Source organism: Sceloporus occidentalis, unplaced genomic scaffold (genome assembly GCF_023333645.1).
Source record: "Sceloporus occidentalis isolate IW3139 unplaced genomic scaffold, rSceOcc1.0.p SCAF_35, whole genome shotgun sequence".
In the NCBI taxonomy this organism is placed as follows: domain Eukaryota; kingdom Metazoa; phylum Chordata; class Lepidosauria; order Squamata; family Phrynosomatidae; genus Sceloporus; species Sceloporus occidentalis.
Window position 1 is genome coordinate 6,548,848 of NW_028317015.1, and position 24,294 is coordinate 6,573,141.

Sequence of the window (24,294 nt, forward strand, 5' to 3'; positions counted from 1 at the left end):
ACCATTCTTGCCTGTTACAATCCCAAAGAAATGATGGTAAAGGGAGAAAAAAAAATCACTTTTACAGCAATATAAATTTTGCAGTAAAAATGCAAGGAGCTCCAGGGATGAGATGGTTACTCACGTACCACACGGGCTAAATGGCTGATTTTAATAATATTTGCAGTTCATCAGGATTTCAAAAATTGTCTCCCTCTACCATTGGCTAAATTTAACCCCATGATCAAAGGGATCATGGGGTTAAAATTTAGTATCGCCCATTTTTAAAAAGGGAATGTGACTTTTCATAGCTATATGATCACTGTGGTAACATTGGCTACCACAGAGATTATTTAGCTAGAATACTTAAACTTTTTTTTTTTTTAACGTTAAACTAGTTTGTTTAGATAATTTAATTTGGGGGTCTCTAGGCAATTTTGATCTTTATTTATCTGCCTTTAGAGACCCCCAATTCATTTTTTTTTACTTTTTTTGTACATTTTTTATTTTTTTTACTTAATATTTTTTATTCTTTTTTCACAAGCATTATACCATTGGAAAGGTGAGGCGATTACCTTTCCAATGGTATATGTAGGGGGTCTGAGATACAGGCATCTAAGCAGCATGCCCCCATACTGCTTTAACTGACAATTGTCAGTTATTAATAAAGTTGCGCAGTGACGTCATTGCGCGTGCCGTCACCGGGTGGCCCCGGTGATGCCCTTCAGTGTGAGGGGCAGATCGCCGGGGTAGGTGGTGATGGGGGTCCACAGACCTCCATAAAGCTAGGAGAGTTAGCACCTGACTGGGACTGCTAGCGACGGCACCATGCCGTCGTTAGCAGTCAAGGGGTTAAACTGTTGCAAAATCCTGGGGGGGGAGACAAACAGTCTGGTGGGGTCTCTGCAAGCTGTGATTCATAAACAATGTTCTACTTCTGTCTTTAGTTGGGTAGCTGCGGTAGGCCTTTTGGGTAAGCACCGGGGCAGTTGGTCCGTGTGGTACTCGCACGTCCTATGCTACTAGTATAACATGGTGTTTGATGGTAAGCCTTTGAGTCTTTGCAGCATCAGCATCAGAACCAACTCTGCTGTGGTGCCCATCCAGTGCTACTACCCCAGGTAGGTCCACTTCAAGTCCTGTTGTGCATGGTTTATATAAATCTTTTCTTCTGAAGCTCAAGAAGACATTCTTTGTGTGCCTATCACCCCTGCAGACACGGGAATGTGAGCAGCAACGCCATCAAGCCAACGTGGATGCCCTTCAGCTCCACCGTATCTGCAGAGGAAGGTCTGTCCTCCTTTCAGCTGAAGAATGGTAATCTGGGAGGTTAGTCTGGTTTAGGGGGTGTAGCTGAGACCCCACTAACCCCTCTGGTCTCTGTATTCTCTTTACAGAGAACTGGTCTGCCCCAAGATCCTCTACAGGCTTCAAGCTGGGTGAAGTATTCCACATTGAGGCTTCTGTCGCTGTTGGGAACCACGTGCCTATGAGCATCTTCGTGGACAGCTGTGTGGCCACGTTATCCCCTGCTGGCTCCTCCAGTCCCCGTTATGACATCATTAGGTCACACTACATGCCCAGGTGTTTCTATGGCTGCAGGTAAATACATGTAACCCGGTTCTGCTTGGCAGGTGTTTGTCGGATGGTAGAGAGGAGGATTCATCCTCAGCCTTCAGATCCCCGAGACCCTGTCCAGACACGCTGCAGTTCATGGTGGATGCTTTCAGGTTTACTTGGACTGATGAGTATCTCTGGAAGTTTGATCTCCTGGGTCTATGCCTCCTTTAGGTGTCTCTAATGTCCTTCTGGATCTAGATCTACATCACCTGTAACCTGAGAGCTGCTGCAGAAAACCAGGTCCTAGATCCACTAAACAAGGCCTGTTCCTACAGCAAATCCACCAACAGGTGAGTGCGGTAATGCTGCTTGGCCTAGAATATGGAAGCCATTTAAGAAAAAGAGGTCCTGACTATAAAACATGGACAATGGAGGCAACTGTTACATCTGTAGACATAAAATAATGTTTGTAACCTCCACATTTAATTACCCTGAGTATCGGGGCTCATAATTTGATAACCCAGCTCCTGATCTACTGTCCAGTTGGTACCAAACTAGTGTAATTTGTACAACTTCTATGGGTCTTATGGATAGCATCTGAGTGATGCTCGGTCTGCCGGTCTTGGTTTTTTAATGACTCCCATGTTGTCTCCTCAGCTGGTCAGCTCTTGAAGGCTCCAATGATATCTGCAGATGCTGTGACACCGGTACCTGCACCGCTCCAGCTCCATTCAGACGCAGGAGACCTTGGAAAAGGGAGGCTGCATCTGGTGAGTGCAGAATCTGTACTACAACCCCGTCAGCTACTCCATGAAACCTCGGTGGCCTCACCGATGTTTTGCCCCTGTAGTAGTGCCTGCAGGTGCCCGCAGCCCACAATCGGCAAGCAGTAGTAGAGACAGACAATGAAGGAAACATTTTAGATCGGCCAGCCCTTCCAGATGTGTAAAGATATTGTATCAGCGGAGGGGATATCAGAGATTGAGCCGGGACCCTACAGAGGAATCGCTGCTAGGATTGAAGGAGCTCCTACTGAGGGGAGCGGCTTTTCTATAATAATAATCCCATTATTTCATGTTTTTTAATTCATTAGGAATACATCAATTTAATATTTTATTTGTTTAATATGATTTTGCTGGTTAAACACCCAGAATTCTTTATTGATTTAAAACATAAACTTTTAATTGATTGGTTCATGTTTCTTTCTGTTCCTTTAGTCCTCCCCAATAGTGTATGACACGTGTGGCCCATAGAATCCCCCTCAGTAGTCTGTCGGCGTTCCCGGCAGTCACTATGTGGATGCGTTTTTGTTACTTACTGTCCGATCATTCCATGCACGCATTATTAACCCTTTCATTTCTGTACATGCTGATTCCATGCACAGTCTCTACTATTACAGGCAGGCAGGAATACGGTGTATCTGTAGGTATAGCGGGATTCCTATACCCGGATGTATACATACTCCCTCCCTAGCCTCCTTTTTAACCCTTTGTCTGCACATATCCTGTGGCTAATAGCATATTCTGGAACTATATATCACGGATGTGATTCTGATTTCTTTACCCCCTGATTTTCTAGAGGACTATAGTAATGGTTGTTTAGTCTTGTTCCTTTAGCCATTCTAAATTAACCCCTTAAGGACAATGGGCGGTCCATAAACCTATTGAAAACCATGCATTTTGAGCCCGTACATGTACGGGCTTTGTCATTAAGGGGTTAAAACTACTTTAAATCCAACCAATGAAAATCATTTATTTGACTGTATCGCCCAATGGCCGGTCCAGACCTGCTCGGAGGGTCTTTTCTGGTGGTTGTTGCGCACCAAGAAAACAGCTTCCATTTAATAAATATCCCTTTTTATTATTATTTTACATCTCTGCTTTCCCTTATATTCCTGCTTTTTGCTCATTTTCACATTAAATTGTACAAGAGTTAATTAACCAAAGAAAAGCCAACAAACTGCGTCCCGAGTTCAGAGGGGACGCAGTCAGTCTGTGACTTTCAGTATCTCTCTTTTAGGGGATTTCTATATGTACATTACATTTATTTATATTGCGCTAATAACTTCCTTAAAAGTAAAACACATCACACGTCATTATATATCAGACAAAGAATGTTTATTAATGTCTGATACATCGGCTCCTGCAATCCGCCAGCATCGCTCTTAAATCTTATATAGGCTGAAAAAAGACCTGCGTCCATCAACTTCAGCCTTTCCTATATCTGTTCATTTGTTGCTGTTGATCCAAAAGAAGGCAAAAAAACCCCCAGTTTGGCTCTTTCCGATTTTGCATTAACCAGGGGAAAAAAATCCTTCTTGACCCCAAAGTGTGATGTCACATCACCGCAGCCGCCTTCATGTCGTTGAATCCTGAGACGGGTATGACATCATCAGAGAGTTTCCTCCTCTCCCCTGTGCATAAGTCCATTGGAATTTCAGAACTTTCTTGGTACACATTGCTGCCTTCCCTACATTGTTACAGGGATTCTGTGACAGCTCCGCCATTTCGTTGATGAGATCATCTATTCTGAATTCTGTATTTAACTTTAGGAGGTCTTTCCGGTTCATAAATCCTACGAGGAAGCCGATCTGCCTGATGGCCTCACTCAGTAGAGGATGGTGAAGTAGGAGATTACGGGACCGGAGCACAAGGAACCGCGCTAGCTTCGAATGCTGCTCTACCAGAGTCTTAAAGATGGATTTCAGATGCATGTCGTCCCCTCGGGCCATGTTTTGCCCCTGTAGTAGTGTCTGCAGGTCCCCGCAGCCCACAATCGGCAAGCAGTAGTAGAGACAGAACATGCTTGCTGAGACAGTCTCAACATCTTTAGACTGAAGCTTCATCAGTAGAGATGTCAAGCAGGTCTTGAACAATTTGACCACTGATTCTGTGAAGTTATCTTGACATTTCCGGGCGAGCTCTCCAAGCAGGAGCATAGAGTTTATCTGAATGCTCTGCTTTCCATTGTTCAGGAACCAGCGGCAAAAAGCAATCATTCCGTAAAACTGCTCGCCCATTTCACGTCTGGTTAGGAGCCTCACAAACATTTCCGCCGCTTTCAGAAATTCTCCATCGACGGTCGTGACAAATGGAATGTCACACATGCTATCCACAAACAGTCTCAAGATTGGATGCTTGTATTTTCGGATCAGTTTGTGGGCCCCGTTGGCAGCATTCCCAAGAGCCCGCAAGGAGAGGAAGCGGATGACAGGATCGGGGTGGATGGAATTCCTCATCATGGCTTTGATGACCTTTTTAGTTTTCTTCTTGTCCATTACTCCTGGGTAATAAAGGAGCTCTGAAAAAAAGGCAGTGCTGGTCAGGAAATGCATCTGGTGGGACGTCTCCAATAGTGGCAGGAGACTACGGATGACTTCTCCAATGTGTCCAGATCCTGAGGAAACCATGTATTTACTTAACGCTATCACTCCAGCTGGGTGCGTTTGTTCGTCCTTCATCAGCTCGAACCTCTCCATTGTCTTCACATTTGTAAAATCCTTCTGTCTCTTGAAGATGGTCTTGATGGTGTTCACGGCCATGCCACATGGACTGTTCTCTCCAACGTCTGTTCTCCCAATCCTTCTCATAGTTCTGCTAATCAGCCTGATCAGCGCACACAGAAGCTGGGAGAGAATGTCAGCGTCAACAGATGTCTCATCCAGAGCGTTCAGGAGTTCACAGATCGCTGACATGGCCATGACAGAGACGAGATATCTGTGTTTGGGAGCGACAGCCGAGTCATAACGTCCCCGGTCAAGTTCTTTGTTTATCTGCTGAAGAAGGACGCGAAGAACTCTGTTGGCTGTTGGTGGGTTTTTGGCCACGGATCTCCATAAAACATGTCTTACCCCAAAACAGGACAGAGGGTTTTGAAGTATAACCTCAGTGACATCTTCTGGGTGGAGGATGGAGAAGGAGGATATCACCTGACACAGTGAAAGGATCACCTCCTCCTGATTAGTGTCACTGTGTTCTGTGCACGGAATGTCCATTGTTATTTCACCTTGTAAAGTCCGCTGCAATTCTAGATTGCGCTAAAGGTGAAATGTGTAGGAATCCCGACTCGCACGATGTCTGATAAAAAGTCTTTGTAAATCTCTCTGAGAATTTGCTAAACAGCAAGAGTCACCTGCAAGCACCGAGTCGTGTCTGCAAATGAGACCCTGGCTGGCTGCGTATCCTAGATAAGCTAACCTGAATTATGACATCACTGCCTCTGTGACATCACTGCCTCTGTGACACCACTGCCGGAAGCTTGCTTTCACAAACATGTCAGATTCGTCCTGAACAGCAAGCTGATGAATGCGCCAATCACTACTTATTAATGTCGTTACAGCTCAGTACAGGCTAGAAATGTACGGCAGAAACGTTTTTTACATATAAATAAATCCCATACGTCTGCTTATTCTGCCCAAGAGGACATGTAATAGGGCAGGAGAGTGAGAAAGGGGCGTGGTGTTTATGTAAATTGCGTATGGAAAGGCAAAGGGGAGAGAGGGGGTGTGTGGTTAGTATGGAAATTGAGTATGGAAAGGGGAAGGATAAAGGGGGTGTGGTTAGTATGTAAATTGAGTATGGAAAGGGGCAGGACAACATTTTGCTGCTAATTATTGAAACAACCATAATATATAGTGAAAAAGAAATAATTATTAAAAATACTCACAAAGGCACAAATAAAGAGACTGATGAGCTCTTGTGGAGTCCGGTTACCCTCAGGCAGAAAATGATGATGGTGATGGCCGTTATAACCCTCCACCAGAGTTGCAAAAACAAACCCCTCTTCTCCCGGGAGACGGATCCACTTCAGCCCACTCCTTAATCCTCAGTTACAGATGCTTCTGTATACGCAGGGTTGCAGTGTACGGGACCTGATTGGTGGGTATTAGAGTGATTGGCTATCGCAGTGATCCGATCACTAGCCGTGTCCTATTGCTCTCCCCCTTCCTCTCCTCTGTGGAGCAGAGAAAGAGACAGACCCGAGATACATTGTATCAGCCAGAGATTCCCAACCAAATCAAGCTTTTAACCCCTTCCTGAATAAATGAATAAGCATGTCGCAGAGATCCTGGTGAAAGCTCTGGTGTTTAGAGCTCATACATGGAAAATATACTTGGTGGTGGAGGGGTTAAAGACAGTTATTGCACTGTTATTCTTTCCGGTGCTTTAAATTAACCGCGACCGTTTGTCTGGAGAAGGTGATGGGTGCAGTGCCCCCCCCCGCGGCCCCTGTATTTTAGGATTATACTAGGAGGTTTTTGGGTTCTCTGCATTTTGGTTTTGGGGTTTTGTCCTCATCTAAAGAAGCCCTCTCTTCATCTTTTTTTATTTCTGCGATGAGTTTCGCGTGTGGCACTGTGGCTCGGTTGGATAAAGCGTCCTTTTAGAAAACAGGAGATCCTGAGTTCAAATCTCAGTTGTGCCTCGTTATGTTTTGTGCTTAACAGAAAGGGTAGTAGGTACATGGAATGAAATCATGGTGGAGGCGTGCACAAGACATGTGAGAAAACTGTGATAAAGAATTTGTAATTTTAGACCAGTCTTGGTTTATTGTGGTGAACGGGCAGATTCTTAGGGTTTTTACCCCAGTCTCGGTGCATTGGAGGGGGGGGGGGGGTTAATGATATCTGAGCATCCTTACTGGTTCTTTTCTCTCTGTTATATCACAGCTGGAATCCCTGCTTGAATACAGGTGACTTCATTCACAATATCCTGAGGTTAGGGTTTCAATAAGGTCCATCAGAGAATCATTTGGCTGCCACCATTAGTGAGTCTCTATAGCGGAAGAGACTAATAAAGGGTTAATGTTCGGGGGCTTTAAAGTGAGATAATTTGGAAAGTTTCGGGGTACGGCTCTCCTGAGTTCATGTGAGGAGATCATGAAAGCCTTTCAGTGGGTGTGAAAGCCTGAATTTAACCCTTCGTGGGTCATCATAATGTGTTTAGCTCTGGGGTTGTCGCCCCTCTTTTCTTGATCTGCTATTTCCGCGATGCTCTGCTATCAGTACACACGCGCCTTTTATTTTAGGATACTGGCTGAGCATTTTGTGATTTGCGCTTCCACCAGGCAAAATACAACCTCCGCAACTTCATTGTCTGAACGTTAAATGATTGGCTCGTTAACTTTGGGCAGGATGAGTTTTATCTGCTCCACGTGGGATCATTTCCAGGTGATTGTGATTATTTGCCCCAGGTGGGGCAGAGGCAGGTGCTGGGAGAGGTATATACAGGCCTGTTCTGTGCTCTCCCTCATTGTCTTGTGGTCAGAATGGGGCAGTGGGTTAGACTGAGTTGCCCGGCTCTGGTGGTCCTGCTCTTTGGGCCAGTGTTTGCCGTCTCCAGTCAGCAGGTCCTGGCCAGGAACCCGCATCAGTGGGACCATTGGAGGAGCGGATCTCAGCCTTGGTCTGGTTGGGGGTCTGTTAGACAGTATGGCGGGGTGGTTGGTCAGCCCAGGCAGCTGCAGGCCTCTGGAGAGCATCCTATCAGCATGCGTTGTATGGAGGACAGGATGGAGGTGTCTGTGAACAGGGATCTGTATAGAAATGGGAGGCTGGTGAAAGCCTCTGATCTGAGCCTCGGACCCAGACTGTGTAAACCCAGCTCCGAGAGCACAGGGACTACAGTGATCTTCCAGTATAGGCTGCAGGAGTGCGGCAACACCTTACGGGTTAGGCTGGGGTGGTGGGGAGCCCTGTGGGGTACAAGTCACTTAGGCTGAGGAACTCTCGAGAGAAGGCTGCTGATGGGTTCCTCTTGGTATTGAATCTCTTGAAACTGGATGAAGGTTATTTGAGATCTTCAAGGGCGGCTCTTCCAATACGGTATGGATTGGGTGTAATGATTCAGTAAGTTACCCTTTACCTTGGTCGTAGGCATGAATACCAACAAGACTTCTGTCTAGGGACGCTTGTAACGATCGGTCTTAATGACTCGGGAAAACAAAAAATAACAAATACAAATACACTTGGGAACTTAAGGATAAACTTCAATTGTTGCACTCACAATGTGTATGAGTCATTCAGGCTTCCAAATGCAAAACTCCTTGGTATGTGTGTCAGTTCATCAACCCCCCGGACATAGAAGAAAAGAAATATATCCACCATAGGATGATATCTTTCAAAACTAGTACATGCGCAGTAATGGGTTGCACTTACATATAGATGGATATATCAAGCATCTCTGGTGTATTTCTTGGAGTTGCAGTGGTTTCTGGTGTGTTTCCTGATGTGGATCCAATAGAACCTGGATGCCTCTCTATCTTGGATAGAAAATTCCTCTCTGTTCCAATATTTTTTTTATTTATTTTTTTTGAATAAAGTGCCAGTGCTTGTGTAAATCATTGATTATAATGTGTGTGATATTGTGTGAAGTACAAATAAAATGAAATAGTGTGTGCAATAGTTTATAAGGAGAATACTATTTGTTCCATGATCTGTTAGGTTAAATAAATAATTTATTCCGGGACTCAGCCCTCACGATAAATCTGGAAAAAAAACACTTTGCATATAATAACAAATGATGATAGGTATAAAAATGTTAAAAAAAACTACAGGATAAAAAGCAGGTAAAATCCAAGTATAGTCGAAAATGGTAATCCTCGATGCGTTTCACCACTGCGTGGCTTCCTCAGGAGGTTTGTTCCGGCTCTGTTGTGTTCTATGTTCCCTCTGGCGTCCCATGTGCGTCTTTTTCGTTTTGTGATGTGGCGTCATCGCGTACTGCTTGTGAACGGTCGGTGAGTGCATGTAACGATGTGTTGATCTTCTTCTGTATCTCGCTTTTAGTGATGTCCGGATCATGAACGAATCATTCATTTGATCCGAATCTTTTTAGTGATCCGGATGAATCGGTTCAGTAGACTGAACGATTCATTTGTAGCAGTTCAGTTTGTGAATCATGCAGTTGTAACCTTATCCTAGAGCGAGTCATCTGCAGAGCACTCAGACACAGACTCTGGGTTCAGGTTACAGCTCATTCATTCAGAGGAAAGATGACTCATAGAGTCGTTCAATGATTCAAATGATTCGAATCTTACAGAGATTCTAAACATTCAGAGAATCTCACCATACTTTTATAAATAAATACATTAATAATCACTGCCCCCCGGATTTACATTCCCCTTTACCTCTAACTGCACCTTAAGTTAACTTTATTAAATTAAATTAACCCATAACACCCATCAACCATGACTGCCCCTAAAATTAACCCTTAACACCCCGTTAACCATAACTGCCCCTAAGTTAACACTAAACACCCCATCAAGCATAACTGCCCCTAAATTAACCCTAGACACCCCATCAACCATACCAATTTATTAGGTAATTTATCTGGAGTACATGCAATTCATTTAGGGGCAGTTATGGTTGATGGGGTGTTTAGGGTTAATTTAGAGGCAGTTATGCTTAATGGGGTGTTAAGGGTTAATTTAATTAATTTAATAAAGTTAACTTAAGGTGCAGTTGGAGGTAAAGGGGAATGTAAATCCTGGGGGCAGTAATTATTAATGTATTTTATTTATAAAAGTATGGCGATATTCTCTAATGTTTCAAATCCCAATGAAGGCAGTCGTTCACTGTAAGATTCGGATCCCTGTCAGATCCGAATCTTTGAACGACTCTCTGCCTTCATTGACATCACTCGAGTAGGCAGGCGGGTTCATTGACTAATGAAAGGGGGCGGGGCCGATTGTTAGTGTGCCTGCACGGAGGGACTGGGAAACAGTAACTCTTGTGAGTCACACTGAGTGATCCGAAGATTCGGATCATGAATCGGATCATTTCAGTGAACGAGTCGAAATGATCCGATTCACTTTAATGATCCGAACTTCCCATCCGATATACATTTTGACAATTGTTAACCCACCCAGCTTAATGGTGTGTCGCATACATGTTTGGCTGAACACATCTCCATACATGCAACATACTCTCCTCCTTCACTGCATGATGGATCGCTCCGGCCCCCGTGCACGTGTGTATACTATGTTGCCATTGATTTCAATGGGAACACTTTCCTGCCACTGACTGCTTTAAACAGTCAAGATAAAGGGAAAGGGTCAAATGAGGACAGCACCGGGAGTTAAATCTAATGCTAGTGGAAACGGGAAGGCAGCAGACAAGTTATGTGTTGAGAAAGTTAGTCTGTAGAGGTGTTCTGGATGGATTGGGTTGGCGAAAAGCGAGTGAGGAGACAGAAGGGAGTTTCAGTAATCTGGACAAACTATCAAGAGAATGCATTATTATTATTTTGCAAAGAAATTTGCTCTCAGGTGGGGCAGGATTTGGTAAGAGACAGTTAAGTGACTCCAGAACAGTGAACTTTGTCTGTTGAGCATACTGAGAAATTCAAGAGCAATGGCGATATCGGAACAGGCAGAGGGGGTAACTAGAAACTCAGTCTTGGAGATGATCGTATCATGGAGGGTGTCTTACTATTTCAGAAAGACGGTGAAGTAAGTTGTGAGAGGATGAGTGATCAGGAAATAAAAGTTAGTGTGTTATCAGAGGCAGTTGAAAGCATTGAGCAGGCATCCCAGACCTGAAGGACACCAGAGTAAGAGGAATAACTTCCAGAAAGGAGACACTAAAAAAAAAGGAATGGTCAGAGAGGTAGGATTCAGACCACAGAGATAGCCATGTTGCGGATGCCACAAGAACAAAAAGTTTGTAAGAGAAGGTGTGACCAACAACCCTGATTAGTTTCTCCTGCAGGTAGAAGTGAATGGGCATATCGTTTTTACTTTGTTGGAAGAAATCCCACTGGCATATACCAGGTCCTCCAAGTCCATCTTACAGAAGTTATTGCTCGTCACTAATGCGCTGCAAAGCCAGGGTGTTCAAACTACAACTTACCTGCAAATACAGTTTATGGTATGGATTTCTGTTGGATATGTAGCTTATCCAATGTTCAGGATAGCTGTAAGTTTAACCTGCAAACACCATTGGAACCCACCCAGCAGGGTCATTGATACTTCACAATGTATTAGAGATTGTAGTCTTAAAATGGTGGGCCAGCACAAGAACAGTTAGGGATTACAATACAGCTATGATCTATTTAGTTATACAACAGATCAGGCAAAATGTTACATTGGCCAAGGTCCTCAACATTAAACAGAACAAACATACAATGGATTAGGTAAGATCTGCATTTTATTTGGACAGGTATGAAAAGAAAAAACAAGAATACTACCGCTAACATTTATAGCGTTCCTGTCCTAACATAACCCCACCAAGCCAAACCAGGATTACTGCTGGTCACATTGCATATCACCTCTGCAATGTCAGACATATTACGGATTTATTTTTAATTATTTTAGGCAGAAAGTCTGCATGCAACAGTCTTAAGCATAGCAGATAAATGTTCCTGAGTTAGCAACATTATAAATAAAACACACATTCATAAATTTGAATAAGAAAATACATTTGAAAATACTTGGCTTTTCTATCGTCTGCTGCAGTTTTAACAGTTCCAATGTTCTAAAGATTCAGGTGTGATCTGCTGTCTTGAGTGTACACATGCGCTATATTTTCACTGCAGCATCCATATATCAAAATAGGGAAGGTGTTTTCCTTGCCTGTGTATAACAGATTTGTTTTACACTGAAGAACGTTCAGAACAAATTGTGTTAACACAAAAAATGGCCCATGAAGGCCTTCTCAAAATGAGCTATAAAGCTGCGGTCCCTAGTCAGGTCTTCAAAACTCACTTGACTGTGCAGGTTTTCAGAAAAGCCTTTCCAACGCTCAGGTTGCTCTTTAAAGAACAGTCATTTATAGCACAACTATTAAGAACGGGACACACTTGCAGAATTATATTTTGTGTGACACTCTGCCGAGGTGCCAAGTCCTTTCCTTTTCCAAGATATCCCATGCTAACCAGGTCACATTTGTAGTCAATTCAGCTGAGAACTCATTGAAACCAACAAGAGAAACCTCAGACGTTCTTCTGGTTTGGTGTTCCCTGGACATGATGTCCGAGTCCCAAGAGGTGTAATTAACATTCATTCTGATCATATCCCTCTGTTTTCATGTCATTAAGCCCCAGGTCTTCATTCTGTTCAAATGTCCTCTCATAGCTTTCTATGGTCATCTCTGGATCCTGCTCAGGAGCATATACATTCTGCAAGATACAAAATGATGGCAAATGTTACCAGACATGTGCATTAATGCATTTTCATAACTGGGGGATGCATTTGGGTTACCTGGAGGTAGCTGTTCCCAGCAGGATCATCCAAAATTAGGTGGGCTTTTAGCTGTCCCTCTAGAATCTAGATAGAAGAAAATCAGGCTCTTTCAATTGATACACAATGGGGTTGTCGTATGAAAAAGGCATCTTAACGTTTATAAATCATTACATAATAGACTCCAACTTTTGCATGGAAAAATCAGACGTTTCTCTTCCTCCTTCCCATTAATCAAGCAACTGCGGCGACACTGGTTAAGCAGTAGCCCCCTGCTAGCCACCATCTTGACACAAGCACTAACCTGTCCTACACTCCCACCCCTCTGTTCGTTATATTTATACATCCTCTTTTGCATCCTGAAACCACTTACCCTTAATTACTGGTACAAGAAAGATACTAGCCCCTGCTTTCACCACTTCTTTTGTTTCAATTACTCATAATATTCCTTTAGATTTTAAGCCCACTATTTCTGCCAGAACTTTATATAAAGGACCCTGAGCCTAGATGGCAAGCTCACAGGCAGGGTTCTCATCTCCTGTTGTAGCTGTATGTGTAAATGTATTTTTGTTATATATGTGTTAACCACCCTATTTAAATTGAACAGCACTGTAATTTGTTGGTGCTTAATAACTAAAAGGCAATAAAGTCATCCAGTCATTACGGTTAAAACAGTCACCTTGAGATCTAGTATCCATATGCAAATACTTGCTAGATTGACAATTAAAGACCACGATAATGTCGAAAACAAAAAATATCACATTTCTCTCAAACTGTACCCCGTCAATTTTCTTTCCAAATTCCTGAAGCTTTGTCTTCCTATCTGACGTTGAGCTGTCACCGAGAGTGAACGGATTTTTATCAACAACCTAAAAGGGAGCAAATAAAAAAGACTTAATGTTTCAACTGCATGAATCATGGCCAATATTATTAATTATTTACATATTAACACACAAACACAGAGTCCAAAATATCCCGTCTATGTGGCCCCAGTAACATTAACAGATAACTTTTATTATGTGAAATAAAAAGAATAAGTGCTGGGATGTCCTGCATTTAGACAAAAAATAAGGCCTCAACGTTATATAAGCATATATATTATATGCTTATATATATTAATAGGACACCATCTGAAAATTAATGTACTGACCACAGTTGCACATTTTTACATTACATGGACGCTCCAGCCATTATTTACACTTTAGTGCATATGCTGGCAGAATACCTACCCCCCCCCCATATACATTTGCCCCTTTGGCCAGTGCTGGCTCGGTGAGTCCAGTGGGCCCTATTCAGACCAATGCACCAGTGGTGAGAATAGTCATGGAGGAGGTGGGTGCAGCTTCCACCTCAGGCAAGTGCTTTTATAACTATATTCCTTTTTAGCAGGGCTGTTAGATTACTCCCTTTAAGAGTTAAAATTTGTAGTTTTATAAAAATTATTCAATATAAAAGAATATCTCTGTGTTCCCCTGGCAAAGCACCACCCAAATACCTAAACTAATAAACCTAATCATGGATGATATAATCCCATTCAAACTCAATATAACAAAGCATATTTTACCAAATCTTTGACATCCTTCAGGAGACCTTCCAAAGTGGTGAATTTACCACCCAGTGCTCCCATTCCCAACTCAAACTCCAACTCAGGTATGATTACACCGCAGGTTTCAGACTGTTGAATACAAACAGTGCATTAACAGAAATGTATAAAGAACTGGAGGAAGGGCAATAAAGGTATGGAATTCACCGCCAAGAGAGGTGGTGCCATCAGATACAACGGATGCCTTCACAATGGATATTTTTTTACAAAAGCAAAACATACAGGGCTATAAATGAACATTAATATTTTAGAGCTTCTTAATCCAAAAAGAAATCTGATTGCCTTTTGGAGGCAGGTAACAATCCTTACCACCAAGTGGCAACATTTGAAAAATAGCATAATTTCTTGCTTTCTTTGGGAGCAAAGGCAGTAAGGATATGTCAAAATGTTGAACTTGGCGGATTTAGTTTTGGGTTTTTTTTTCAAGCTAAATTACTATGTTGCTGTGTAACACACACACACACGTTCATACATGTGGCATGTGTGTCACAGTCAGGTACAAATCCAGAGATCTGAAGCCTTAGGACATTAAGTAATGCAGACCTGAAGCTCTGCTATACAGTCTTTACGGGAACGTCTCTATTGAGTATGAGTGTATAGACCAGGGGTGTCCAACCTGCGGCCCTCCAGCTGTTGCAGGACTACATCTCCCATACTCCTCAGCCAGCCGCTTAGCTAGAGCATTATGGGAGATGTAGTCCTGCAGCAGCTGGGGGGCCACAGGTTGGACACCCCTGGTATAGACTCTGAAGCTGGAGGACATTTCTTCTAGAAAAGGGGAGGTACAATACATCATCTGTGCAGAAACAGCATCAATCTTTTGATTGATAGCAGTCAACAACGTTCATAAACAGGTTATTTTATTGAACAGATTCCTTTGCTTATAGAAAGCAGTAAAAGAAGCTGCCTTGTGTGCTTTGAGCCCAAAGGTCCGAGGACAATTATGGAATAGCAGTTATACATTTGAAAATGATGATTTTATCATGATACTCACTTTTAGGACGTCCCTCGCGAGGTCAGATGGATCAGTAATATTCAAGGTGATTTTAGTGCCACGTGGTTCGATAGCCCCTCCTGATTTAACCTGTTATAAACAAAGTCGCTGTGAACGCTTGGTCATTTGCCGTTGTAATACCGTATTTGCTCGCTTATAAGACAATCATGATTATAAGAGGACCCCCCAAAATCTGAATATTAATTTATGAAAAAAAGAAAAAGCCTGAATATAAGATGACCCTATAGGAAAAAAGTGTTACCAGTAAATGTTAATTCATGTAAACTATGTGAACAATTGTTTGTTAATAAAAGCTATGATTGAGAAAGATATTTTGTTTTTATTTCCTTTTTTTTTTTCAACCTGCCCCCCCCCGTTATGCTCATCTGCTCCCAGGCTTGCCACTCTGCCCCAGAAATGCCTTATACCCCCTATATGCCACTGTGCCCCATGATATGCCTTTTAATCCTCTAGATGCCACTGTGCCCCATGATATGCCTTTTAACCCTCTAAATGCCACTGTGCCCCATGATATGCCTTTTGACCCCCTATGTGCCACTCTGCCTCCAGAATTGCCTTATACCCCTATATGCCACTCTGGCATTTAGGGGGTTAAAAGGCATTATGGGGATGAGAAGCATATAGGGAGGTAGAAAGCATTTCAGGAGGTAGAGTGGCGTATAGAGGGTTAAAAGGCATTTCTGGAGGCAGAGTGGTATTAAGGGGGTTAAAAGGCATTTCACAGAGCACTCTGCCTCCAGAAATGCCTTATGCCCCCCATTTAACACTCCCTCCCTCCTCCAAACTTACCGGTGCTTCTGAGTCCCCCGGTGCTTAGTCCGGGCAGCGTGTAGAGCTCTACATGCTTGAGTGGAAGTTGTCTACGCGAATCACGTAGAGCTCGACACGCTGCCCGAACTAACCACCAGGGACTCAGAAGCACTGGTAAGTTGGGGGGGGGGATAACACAGGAGGATCCGGGTCCCTTGCATCTGAGTCCCCGGCGCTTAAGTCTCCACAGACTCTCGGTATTTTAGTCTCCACAGACTTCCATTAGTCAGCGTCTAAGAGAGATCTAAAACTGGACCATTCTATAGTTTTCGAGGAGGCAGAATGATAAATAGGGTGTTTGTCTAGCAGACAGGGATAACATAACAGTGCCAGAACACATACGTACACATGACTAACCTGCAGCTATTTGAAAACATTAATGGAAAGCTTTCAAACACTTACCTCATTAGTTCGGTGACCACAGGCATCACAGTTTGTAGCCATAATAATGACTTCCTTGAAGTGAGGAATTTCTGTTGCTCGATTAAGGGAAACAGTGTTTTATTTCTAGTCTATTACACAATTCACCCCCTGATCAGCTGCTTCCAGACCCCAATCAAGCAATAAAACGTTTTAAATAATCAAGTAGTGGCCATAAAAGATATTATGTATACAAATGAGACATGAGAACAACTTTAAACTCAAACATGGTGGCCAAACGTATAGCTCAATTGTTATTTTTACTCAACATATACATACCTTACAGTAAATGTCTTATGGGAGTTCCTAGGGGACCAGTGTTACTCATGGGCACAGCTCAGCAGCGTGTTTGGCTTGTTCACTCACAACATATAAAGCAGTTAACTATGTAAAGGATACGCACTAGTTTCATGTTGGTGGCTGCAGGAGCATTGCATTCTGGGCAATTGGTGTGGAATTGCAGGACCTGTCCGGAGATAAATACGAGTCAGACGTCACAATCTATAGTTTACATACCTCCAAAACGGGTTTTTTTGCACATCACGTAACCTCTTTAGAATGAATCGAATTATATTAAACCTTTAAAATTATTTTAATAATTCGCACAGAAATATAACAGCCTAGAAAGTACCTCGTCTCTCAGCTCTTCTGCTCCAGCTTCTGGTCCCTCTTTAGAGTCTTCCTGAAGGACAGTGCTCTGAACGAGAGCAGACATGCGTAAGGAAAACGCGCGTTTGGAAATGTTAATCACCAAACTACAATACTGCATTATAAGTTAGTACACTATAATAAATATATTTTACACACATACATCTTTATTTTTAATCCAACTTTGCATAAAAGGACTAACGTTCTCACTCATAAAATCACATATGGTTCCTCTGAAAACAGGTCATTATTGGACAGATTAACAGAAAGATTAAACCGTTTTGGTGTTTTTTTTTAGGCAGAAACAGTACTCTAGATGTCAAGAATAAATACTGAAACAGTCACAAGTACTTTATACCAAAACAACAACGTTTGATCCGTCATGTTTAAAAGAGCGAGCGTTCTGTTGTGTTAAATGAACAGTTAAGACTATAGAATAAACTAACCTCAAGTCCCAGCAGCGTGTCCTGCTCCGGGGTCCTCTTGTAATGAGTAACCGTGAGTGCCTCATCCTTCTGGGGGGCAAGAGGGTTCTCCACAAAGCTGTTCCCAGAAGGGTCATCAAGGATCTAATTGGAGTAAATTCAGTACACAGTGACTACCTGACACAAAAGCAGACCACCAGGCTGTACATTCACACAGTTTGTAATTAGCTGTCACATGTAACACTCTCTGACCTACTCCATAACTGTATACTTTTATCAGTAAGATTTTAGCGGGAATCAGGAGCTTTCCTGATTCAAGCATCTCGTCGCTAACCACAAATTCAAAAAGGCAAAGAAAAAGCTTCAGAAAACGGGCAAGTGCAATAGATTCAAGACAGTTCGCTTACAAAAGTGAAGTGGGTGTCCCCTTCTTTTAGACTTTTCAGCTTTGTGATGAATTCATCAATTTTATTCGCGACTGACTCATCTTCAGCCTGCAGGTATGAGAAGGACAAAATACTCAGCTTGACATATAAAACAGGGGAAAAAACAACCCCCCCACCACAAAAATCACACCTCTTTGTAACAGGCGTCTTTTCAGAGCATGAATTCTTTTAATCAATAGAGCATAAACAGCTATTCCGTTACTAAGAGATTTGTAGTAACATGTTTTAGGATTAGAATATAAACTTCACCTTCGCATGTTACAAAACTTCGCATGTTAGAAATATCCGGGAAAGTTGGACTAACAATTTATGACACAATAAGCTACACTGTAGGGAGGTAAAACACATTTTGGCACTAACTCAGTTTAATGGGAGTCTGTAACGAATCTGCTGTTTCAACTCCCTGACTGCAATATGCATTAGAAAGGCCCAATCCTGGCAAGTTCTCCCGTAAGAAAACTGAAGAGGGTCCTGCATAACTAATGCCTTACAATTGTGATGTGCCAGGACCGTCATGGCTTTAAGAGGGTGCAGAAAGCGATTACATTTATTTATAAAGCACCGGCAGATTCCACAGCGCTGTTAGTCAGTAGAACAATTTAGAAACACATACAATAAATTGGTGCAAAGGAGAAGAGGGCCCTGCTCTTGCGAGCTTACAATCTATCTTCGCTTTCTGCACCCAGTCGGTGTCTCGATGGCAAAGGATTCAGCAACACCGAGATCGGCATCAAGGGCCATATCTGGCCCCTCCCGGATCGTCAACAAGGATGCCAGTTTTAAAAGAGTTTAGGAGTCAATCAACTATCACTTCCTAAACTCCAATTTTGTCGCTGAAATGCCTTGATAGGAGGCATTCAATGACACGAACACCCACCCCAGAAGGCACTGTGACCTCTCTGGGTAGATTTTGCGACCTGCAAGACGGCGGTGCGTCCTCTCAAAAGTAAAGACCTCTCTCTCTCCTGATAACTCTGGCTCCATTTGCAGGTTGAATACAGGTACTGCATTCAACCATGCACGTCAATGGAGCCCAGCTTTCTAATCACAGTGTGATTATTAAAATAAATGCTACAAAAAAAAAATGGTAACATGTAAAAATAATTTCACTGATGTGAAGTCCAAGCAAGCAAGTCCTAAAATTAGCACTATATCTTAAAACAATTCTCGCATGAAAGAGTTAAAATACCGGCATGTTAAATGCCAATGGGGTGTCTACTTAAATTAAAAAATGTATGACTTGATGGAACATAAGAACATATTTCACTATAACTTAAATATCTGCAGTAAGGCCTGTAATCCTGTGTGATTTACAATTATACATTTTCTTTAGTTTTTTTCCCACTCTCTCAATCTAGAGAAAAGAGATTAAAAAAAAAGTTGAACATGTCATTTATATGAGCTTTTGTGTAAATATTTAAATGTTTAAATGTTCAAATTACAGACCAATAACTAAAACACTTGCATATGTAGAGATTGTAGATTCTCACCCTGCGCAATGGTTGCTCCTGTTCCAGACCCACAATGGTTCTTTCCAGGATTCCTTCAATTGTACTGAGTGCTGAGAAGATATACACATACACATTAAAAGAAATACTTTTCTAAACACCTGTATGTACATACATGATTTAGGTTTCTCTCTTCATTCAGCATTTCAGAAGTCCTTTCCTTGAAGGGATGCTTCCAGATATCATATGCACTTTAATTACTGTGGTCCTTTTAAAATTCTAACAGTGTTGACTTTGCAAATGCAAAGGAAGATCCAGCAGAATGCCCACACCCTCTGTCTTCTATGGTTTTACACATCAGGACATAATAATCAATTGTTCCTTAGCAATTCTAAAAACAAGGTAAATACAACCTCAGATAAACACCATCACATGACATATTACACAGTGTCATTACTTATTTAATAAAATAAAGCCAAAATGTAGAAGCTGTGTGTGAAAAACTAAGTACACCCTTGCTGCCTCCATAGGAATTAAGATGCTAAGTAGCAGAAAGGTGCTGCTTATCAAATGTCCTTGCTTAATTGATCATCAGCAAGCATGACCACCTCTATAAAAGCAGAAGCTTTGGCAGTTTGCCGACCTGGAGCATTCAGGCGTGCGTTAACACTATGCCAAGGAGGAAAGACATCAGCAATGATCTTAGAGAAGTAATTAATCAATCTGGGAAGGGTTATAAGCCCAAGTGGAAAACTTTCAAGACAGTTTCCAATCTTCCCAAGAATGGACATCCCAACAAATTCACCCCAAGGTCAGACCATGCAATGCTCAGAGAAATTGCAAAAAACCCAAGAGTCACATCTCAGACTCTACAGGCCTCAGTTAGCATGTTGAATGTTAAAGTTCATGACAATACAATTAGAAAAAGACTGAACAAGTATGGTTGCTAGGAGAAAGTCTCTTTTCTCAAAAAAGAACATGGCAACACAGCTTAGGTTTGGAAAGTTGCATCTGAACAAACCGCAAGACTTCTGGAACAATGTCCTTTGGACAGACTAGACCAAAGTGGAGCGGTTTGGTCATATGGCGAAACCCAAACACAGCATATCAGCACAAAGATCTTAAGCACGGTGGTGGAGGGGTGATGATTTGGGCTTGTTTTTCAGCTACAGTACCTAGGAACATTGCAGTCATTGAGTTGACCACTTTGGTATACCAAAGTATTCTAGAGTCAAACGTAAGGCTGTCTGACAGCTAAAGCTTGGCCGAAATTGGGTCATACAACAGGACAATGAACCCAAGCACAACAGCAGATCTACCACAGCATTGTGATCATTGTGAGGTATACACACCTCCTTTTTGCGTGCACGCAGGAATTTCGAAATCCAGTTCAGGTATCCGTGTTGTTGCATAGTCTGTTTTCACTACCTCACGGTTCACATCCTGCGTGATGAAGATCGTACATTGAACTTATAAATGCTTGTGGTCTGAATCCTCCCCAAGCAAAAAACAAAAAATCCCTCTATGTGGAAGCCAACATAATTAGTAGGTGTACAGGGCCTTAAAAAACATCTGCTTAATGTATATATGTCCAGATGTACCCGGAGCACCAACCACACAGGAGATGCACAGCAGGCAAACTGGGCTCATGATGCCATGTAGTGGCACTTTCTGTTAACATTCATTAAAAATATTTTTCTGCAGCCTTATGGGGCTTTTAAACTTTACTGAATTGATTGGAAGCCTTCTCCATCCCCGTCTCCGTCCCCCCATAGCAAGTCGTCCACTAATGTCAGATGCGTTATGTTTACCCATAAAGGTGAAGCTCTCTTCTTCGGATGAAAAGTAATGAAAGAAGATATTAAAAGAAAACATTAAATACCACATTAAATTTTGTGTACTACAGCTTTAACCACCCTCAGCCAGACTAATTAAATTGGATGACTGCAGTTATATTCTTCATAAGCAAATGCACCAGCTAGAGAAAGGGTGGCATTTGTGCTAAAATGTGCATTTTCTCCCCAGAATGTGTTTACTAAGTATGACATTTAACCCTATTTTATGTGTGCCTACTATATGGATTACATGTACAATCTATATAGATAACTTCCACAGATATTGGATAAATCTACTAAGTGGGTTGGGGCCCTTCAGGAATTATTGAGCTTTTTCTACTGTAATTATCTGGATCCCTAAAAGTTGGCACACCTGTTTGCTTCGTACGCTGAGCGTGCAACGGACACCTTGCTCCTGTATACGCCCAGCAGACTGGATTTCTGTGTTGCTCCATGAACACGCGTCACACGAGAACGAACTGATAATGATCTCCTTGAAAAATGGCACCTTGGTTAGCAGTAATCGGGTAACTCCCTGGAAAAGAGAATTAAACATATGAGTTCCATGCAAACTCAGAGCTTCCCATACAGCATTGAGATTCATACATTTAACACCATACTAAGTGCATCACATTTCAGCCCATAAACTAAATGTAAATACACATCCCTGCCTGCACTAGCGTGCTCTCAGCATAGTTGCCAACAACCAGTGCAATAATTGACAGGTTAGAACAATTAGATGCGGGCAGTGAGGTCTATTATCAGTAATTAATAGGGTGTAATCACATGGGATCTACTGTATATCGAACTTTCCAGCTCCCTCCCTCACTGCAGCTTCTCTTACGTTCTGGTAGCAGTTCATGCACAGAGACTCCATCTCCGCCGGCTGCTGCTCCTCGTCTTCAGCGTTTATCTCACGGAAAATAGATGACGCATTACGGGTTTCCGCTGCATGGAGAACCGACATGGCGACTTTGCAGGCTGTATTCCCTCTACAGTTCTCTGCCGCTCCACAAGGTATCCCCGGATATTCCGTACTCCCTCCCCGAAAGCCAAGGCAAACACGTGTCTTCTTCTGACCCGGAACCAGCTGTCAGTTTACTCCTCCCACATAGGCTGCCTGTACGAAGTTAACCACGCCCAGTTTTAAATTTTTATTAGTTGCATAATTATCCCGGAGTGTTGTAGGAGCTGGTGGAGAGTTACCTCAGCGTCAGAATAAACACTGTAAATACTGATACATTGTATTTATCCGAATGATTCTCTTTAAGGCGGGACAGTCACTCAAACATTAGAAAATATATTTTATTGTAATTAAAACAGTTTTGTAATCTTAATTCCTTGCTTTTAGGGCTAACTGGGCTGTACACGTTCTGTCACCAAATGTACTTCTTCGTCCCGGTGCACATTTCACCGGATTTCTTTGTGCATGTTTAAAATCATTTTTGCTTGTTTCTGTAAATACATAAGTAGTGCTGACACGTACATCATTTTTTTTAAATGGACGCTGAAAATGTTGCTTTGGTAATGCCATTAATGGATTGTTTCTAAGAACTACTCAATGGGAATAATATTGGCAAATGAGAAAAATGACCATTTGGTCATTAGGTATGTATCAGATTCTGACATATACCATATTGGCCCGATAATATAATGGGGGTTAAGCGCAGGGATGCGTTTTCTTCTCTTTCATTTAGCCCTGCTGCCTGCGGGCAGGCAGCAGGGATAGGATCCAGGTCCCCCGCAGCGCTGCAAGGGACCTGGATCCTCCTCTCCGGCAGCCGGCGAATGCAACCTCCGCTACTGCCCGGCACTTTCACTAGGGCATCTATGACCAAGCGCCGGCGTGACATGATCTTCTGGTGCTCCATCATAGAAGCCCCAGTGGAAGTGCCAGCAGCAGCAGTGGTTGTCTGCATGCATCGCGTAGACGTTCCCCGGCTGCCAGAGAGGAGGATTCCTTGCAGCGCTGCAGGGGACCTGGACCCTCCTCTCTGGCAACATCTGCAGCTGCCTAGGGCATTCTATAACACAGCGCTGGTGTGACATGAGCTTCCGGCTCTCCGCCATAGAAGCCCCGGGGAAAGTGACAGGCAGCAGCGGAGGTTGTCTACGCTCGTGGTGCAGATGTTCACCGTCTGACCCCACTAGACAGCAGGGAGTTTGAAGCACGGGTGGCAAGTCTAGGGATGCATAGGTAAGCCTGGGGGGGCAGAGTGGCTTATAGGGGTATAAGGGATATCTGGGGGGGAATAAAGCATATCAGATTGGCATATCTATAAGTAAGGGTGCATTATTAATTAAGGAGGGATCTTAAAATGGCTATTGGTTTTCCAAGCTTCTGTTTGTATATACCGTAACTAACTGCATAATAGATACCAAAAAAGTTAAAGTACATGTATTCCTGTTCTTTAGATAAAATACTGTTTTACCATTCCACTAATGTGTATTTTTTCTTTAAAATAGCACCAAACTATAGGTAGTCACCTTCCAAAAATAGCAGATATATAAGATATGTCATTATTACTGATATTTAGAGGTAATTCAAATTCATTTGTGATTTAGGATTATATCTAAATTTGAAAAACCCGCCTGCAAGTGATTGCAGTCATTCAATACAGATAACATCAAAATTCAAATGAAAACGCCATTGCCATCTAGTGGAGATTCGGTGGTAATGTTGTTTTGAATTAACTGGTAACCGGGTGAATTTAAGCCTAGCTGGACGAACAAAGCATTTGAAATTACATTACATTTATTTATATAGTGCCAGTAAAATAAATTAAAATAGCAAACAATAACAAACTGGTTCTAAAGGAGAAGAGGGCCCTGCGAGTTTACAATATTGGTGGGGGTTGAGGGGGAAGTGAAACAGTAGGAGAGTACAGCTTGGATGTGGATGAGTTGGTCGAGTCAGGGTTTTGGCC

At 42.5% G+C, this 24,294-nt stretch overlaps 3 protein-coding genes across 3 annotated transcripts; 1 reads left to right on the top strand and 2 right to left on the bottom strand.

Moving 5' to 3' along the window:
• The first annotated feature begins 1,011 nt into the window (after positions 1-1,011).
• LOC149298020 (zona pellucida sperm-binding protein 3-like) lies at positions 1,012-2,776 on the top strand. Its single transcript, XM_089487883.1, is given in 6 exon segments — positions 1,012-1,100; positions 1,196-1,296; positions 1,377-1,545; positions 1,614-1,889; positions 2,197-2,309; positions 2,757-2,776. Coding segments are annotated over 6 exon segments (768 nt in total).
• Positions 2,777-3,895: 1,119 nt separating this feature from the next.
• LOC149298021 (maestro heat-like repeat-containing protein family member 2B) lies at positions 3,896-5,533 on the bottom strand. The gene has a single exon (XM_089487884.1). The coding sequence runs from the start codon at positions 5,531-5,533 to the stop codon at positions 3,896-3,898; it is 1,638 nt and encodes a 545-aa protein (XP_089344010.1).
• A 6,997-nt stretch (positions 5,534-12,530) lies between these two features.
• Positions 12,531-22,334, bottom strand: LOC149298022 (zinc finger protein ZPR1-like). Its single transcript, XM_089487885.1, has 14 exons — positions 22,212-22,334; positions 21,741-21,902; positions 20,885-20,975; positions 19,575-19,645; positions 18,046-18,132; positions 17,660-17,782; positions 17,197-17,262; positions 16,965-17,031; positions 16,548-16,618; positions 15,315-15,404; positions 14,282-14,392; positions 13,497-13,586; positions 12,739-12,804; positions 12,531-12,656 (listed from the first exon to the last, which is right to left on the bottom strand). Exons 1-14 carry the CDS (start codon positions 22,332-22,334, stop codon positions 12,531-12,533), a joined length of 1,344 nt encoding a protein of 447 aa, XP_089344011.1.
• Between the last annotated feature and the right edge of the window lie 1,960 nt (positions 22,335-24,294).

What these genes read in the sequence shown, in the direction of transcription:
- LOC149298021 (XM_089487884.1), bottom strand. Translation starts at nt 5,533, where the DNA reads ATGGACATTCCGTGCACAGAACACAGTGACACTAATCAGGAGGAGGTG.
- LOC149298022 (XM_089487885.1), bottom strand. Translation starts at nt 22,334, where the DNA reads ATGTCGGTTCTCCATGCAGCGGAAACCCGTAATGCGTCATCTATTTTC. An exon ending in CAGAAGAGCTGAGAGACGAG is followed by an intron (nt 17,032 to 17,196) that starts GTACTTTCTAGG and finishes ATCTCCGGACAG; the next exon opens with GTCCTGCAATTCCACACCAA. An exon ending in GTGGTCACCGAACTAATGAG is followed by an intron (nt 15,405 to 16,547) that starts GTAAGTGTTTGA and finishes TGTTTATAACAG; the next exon opens with GTTAAATCAGGAGGGGCTAT.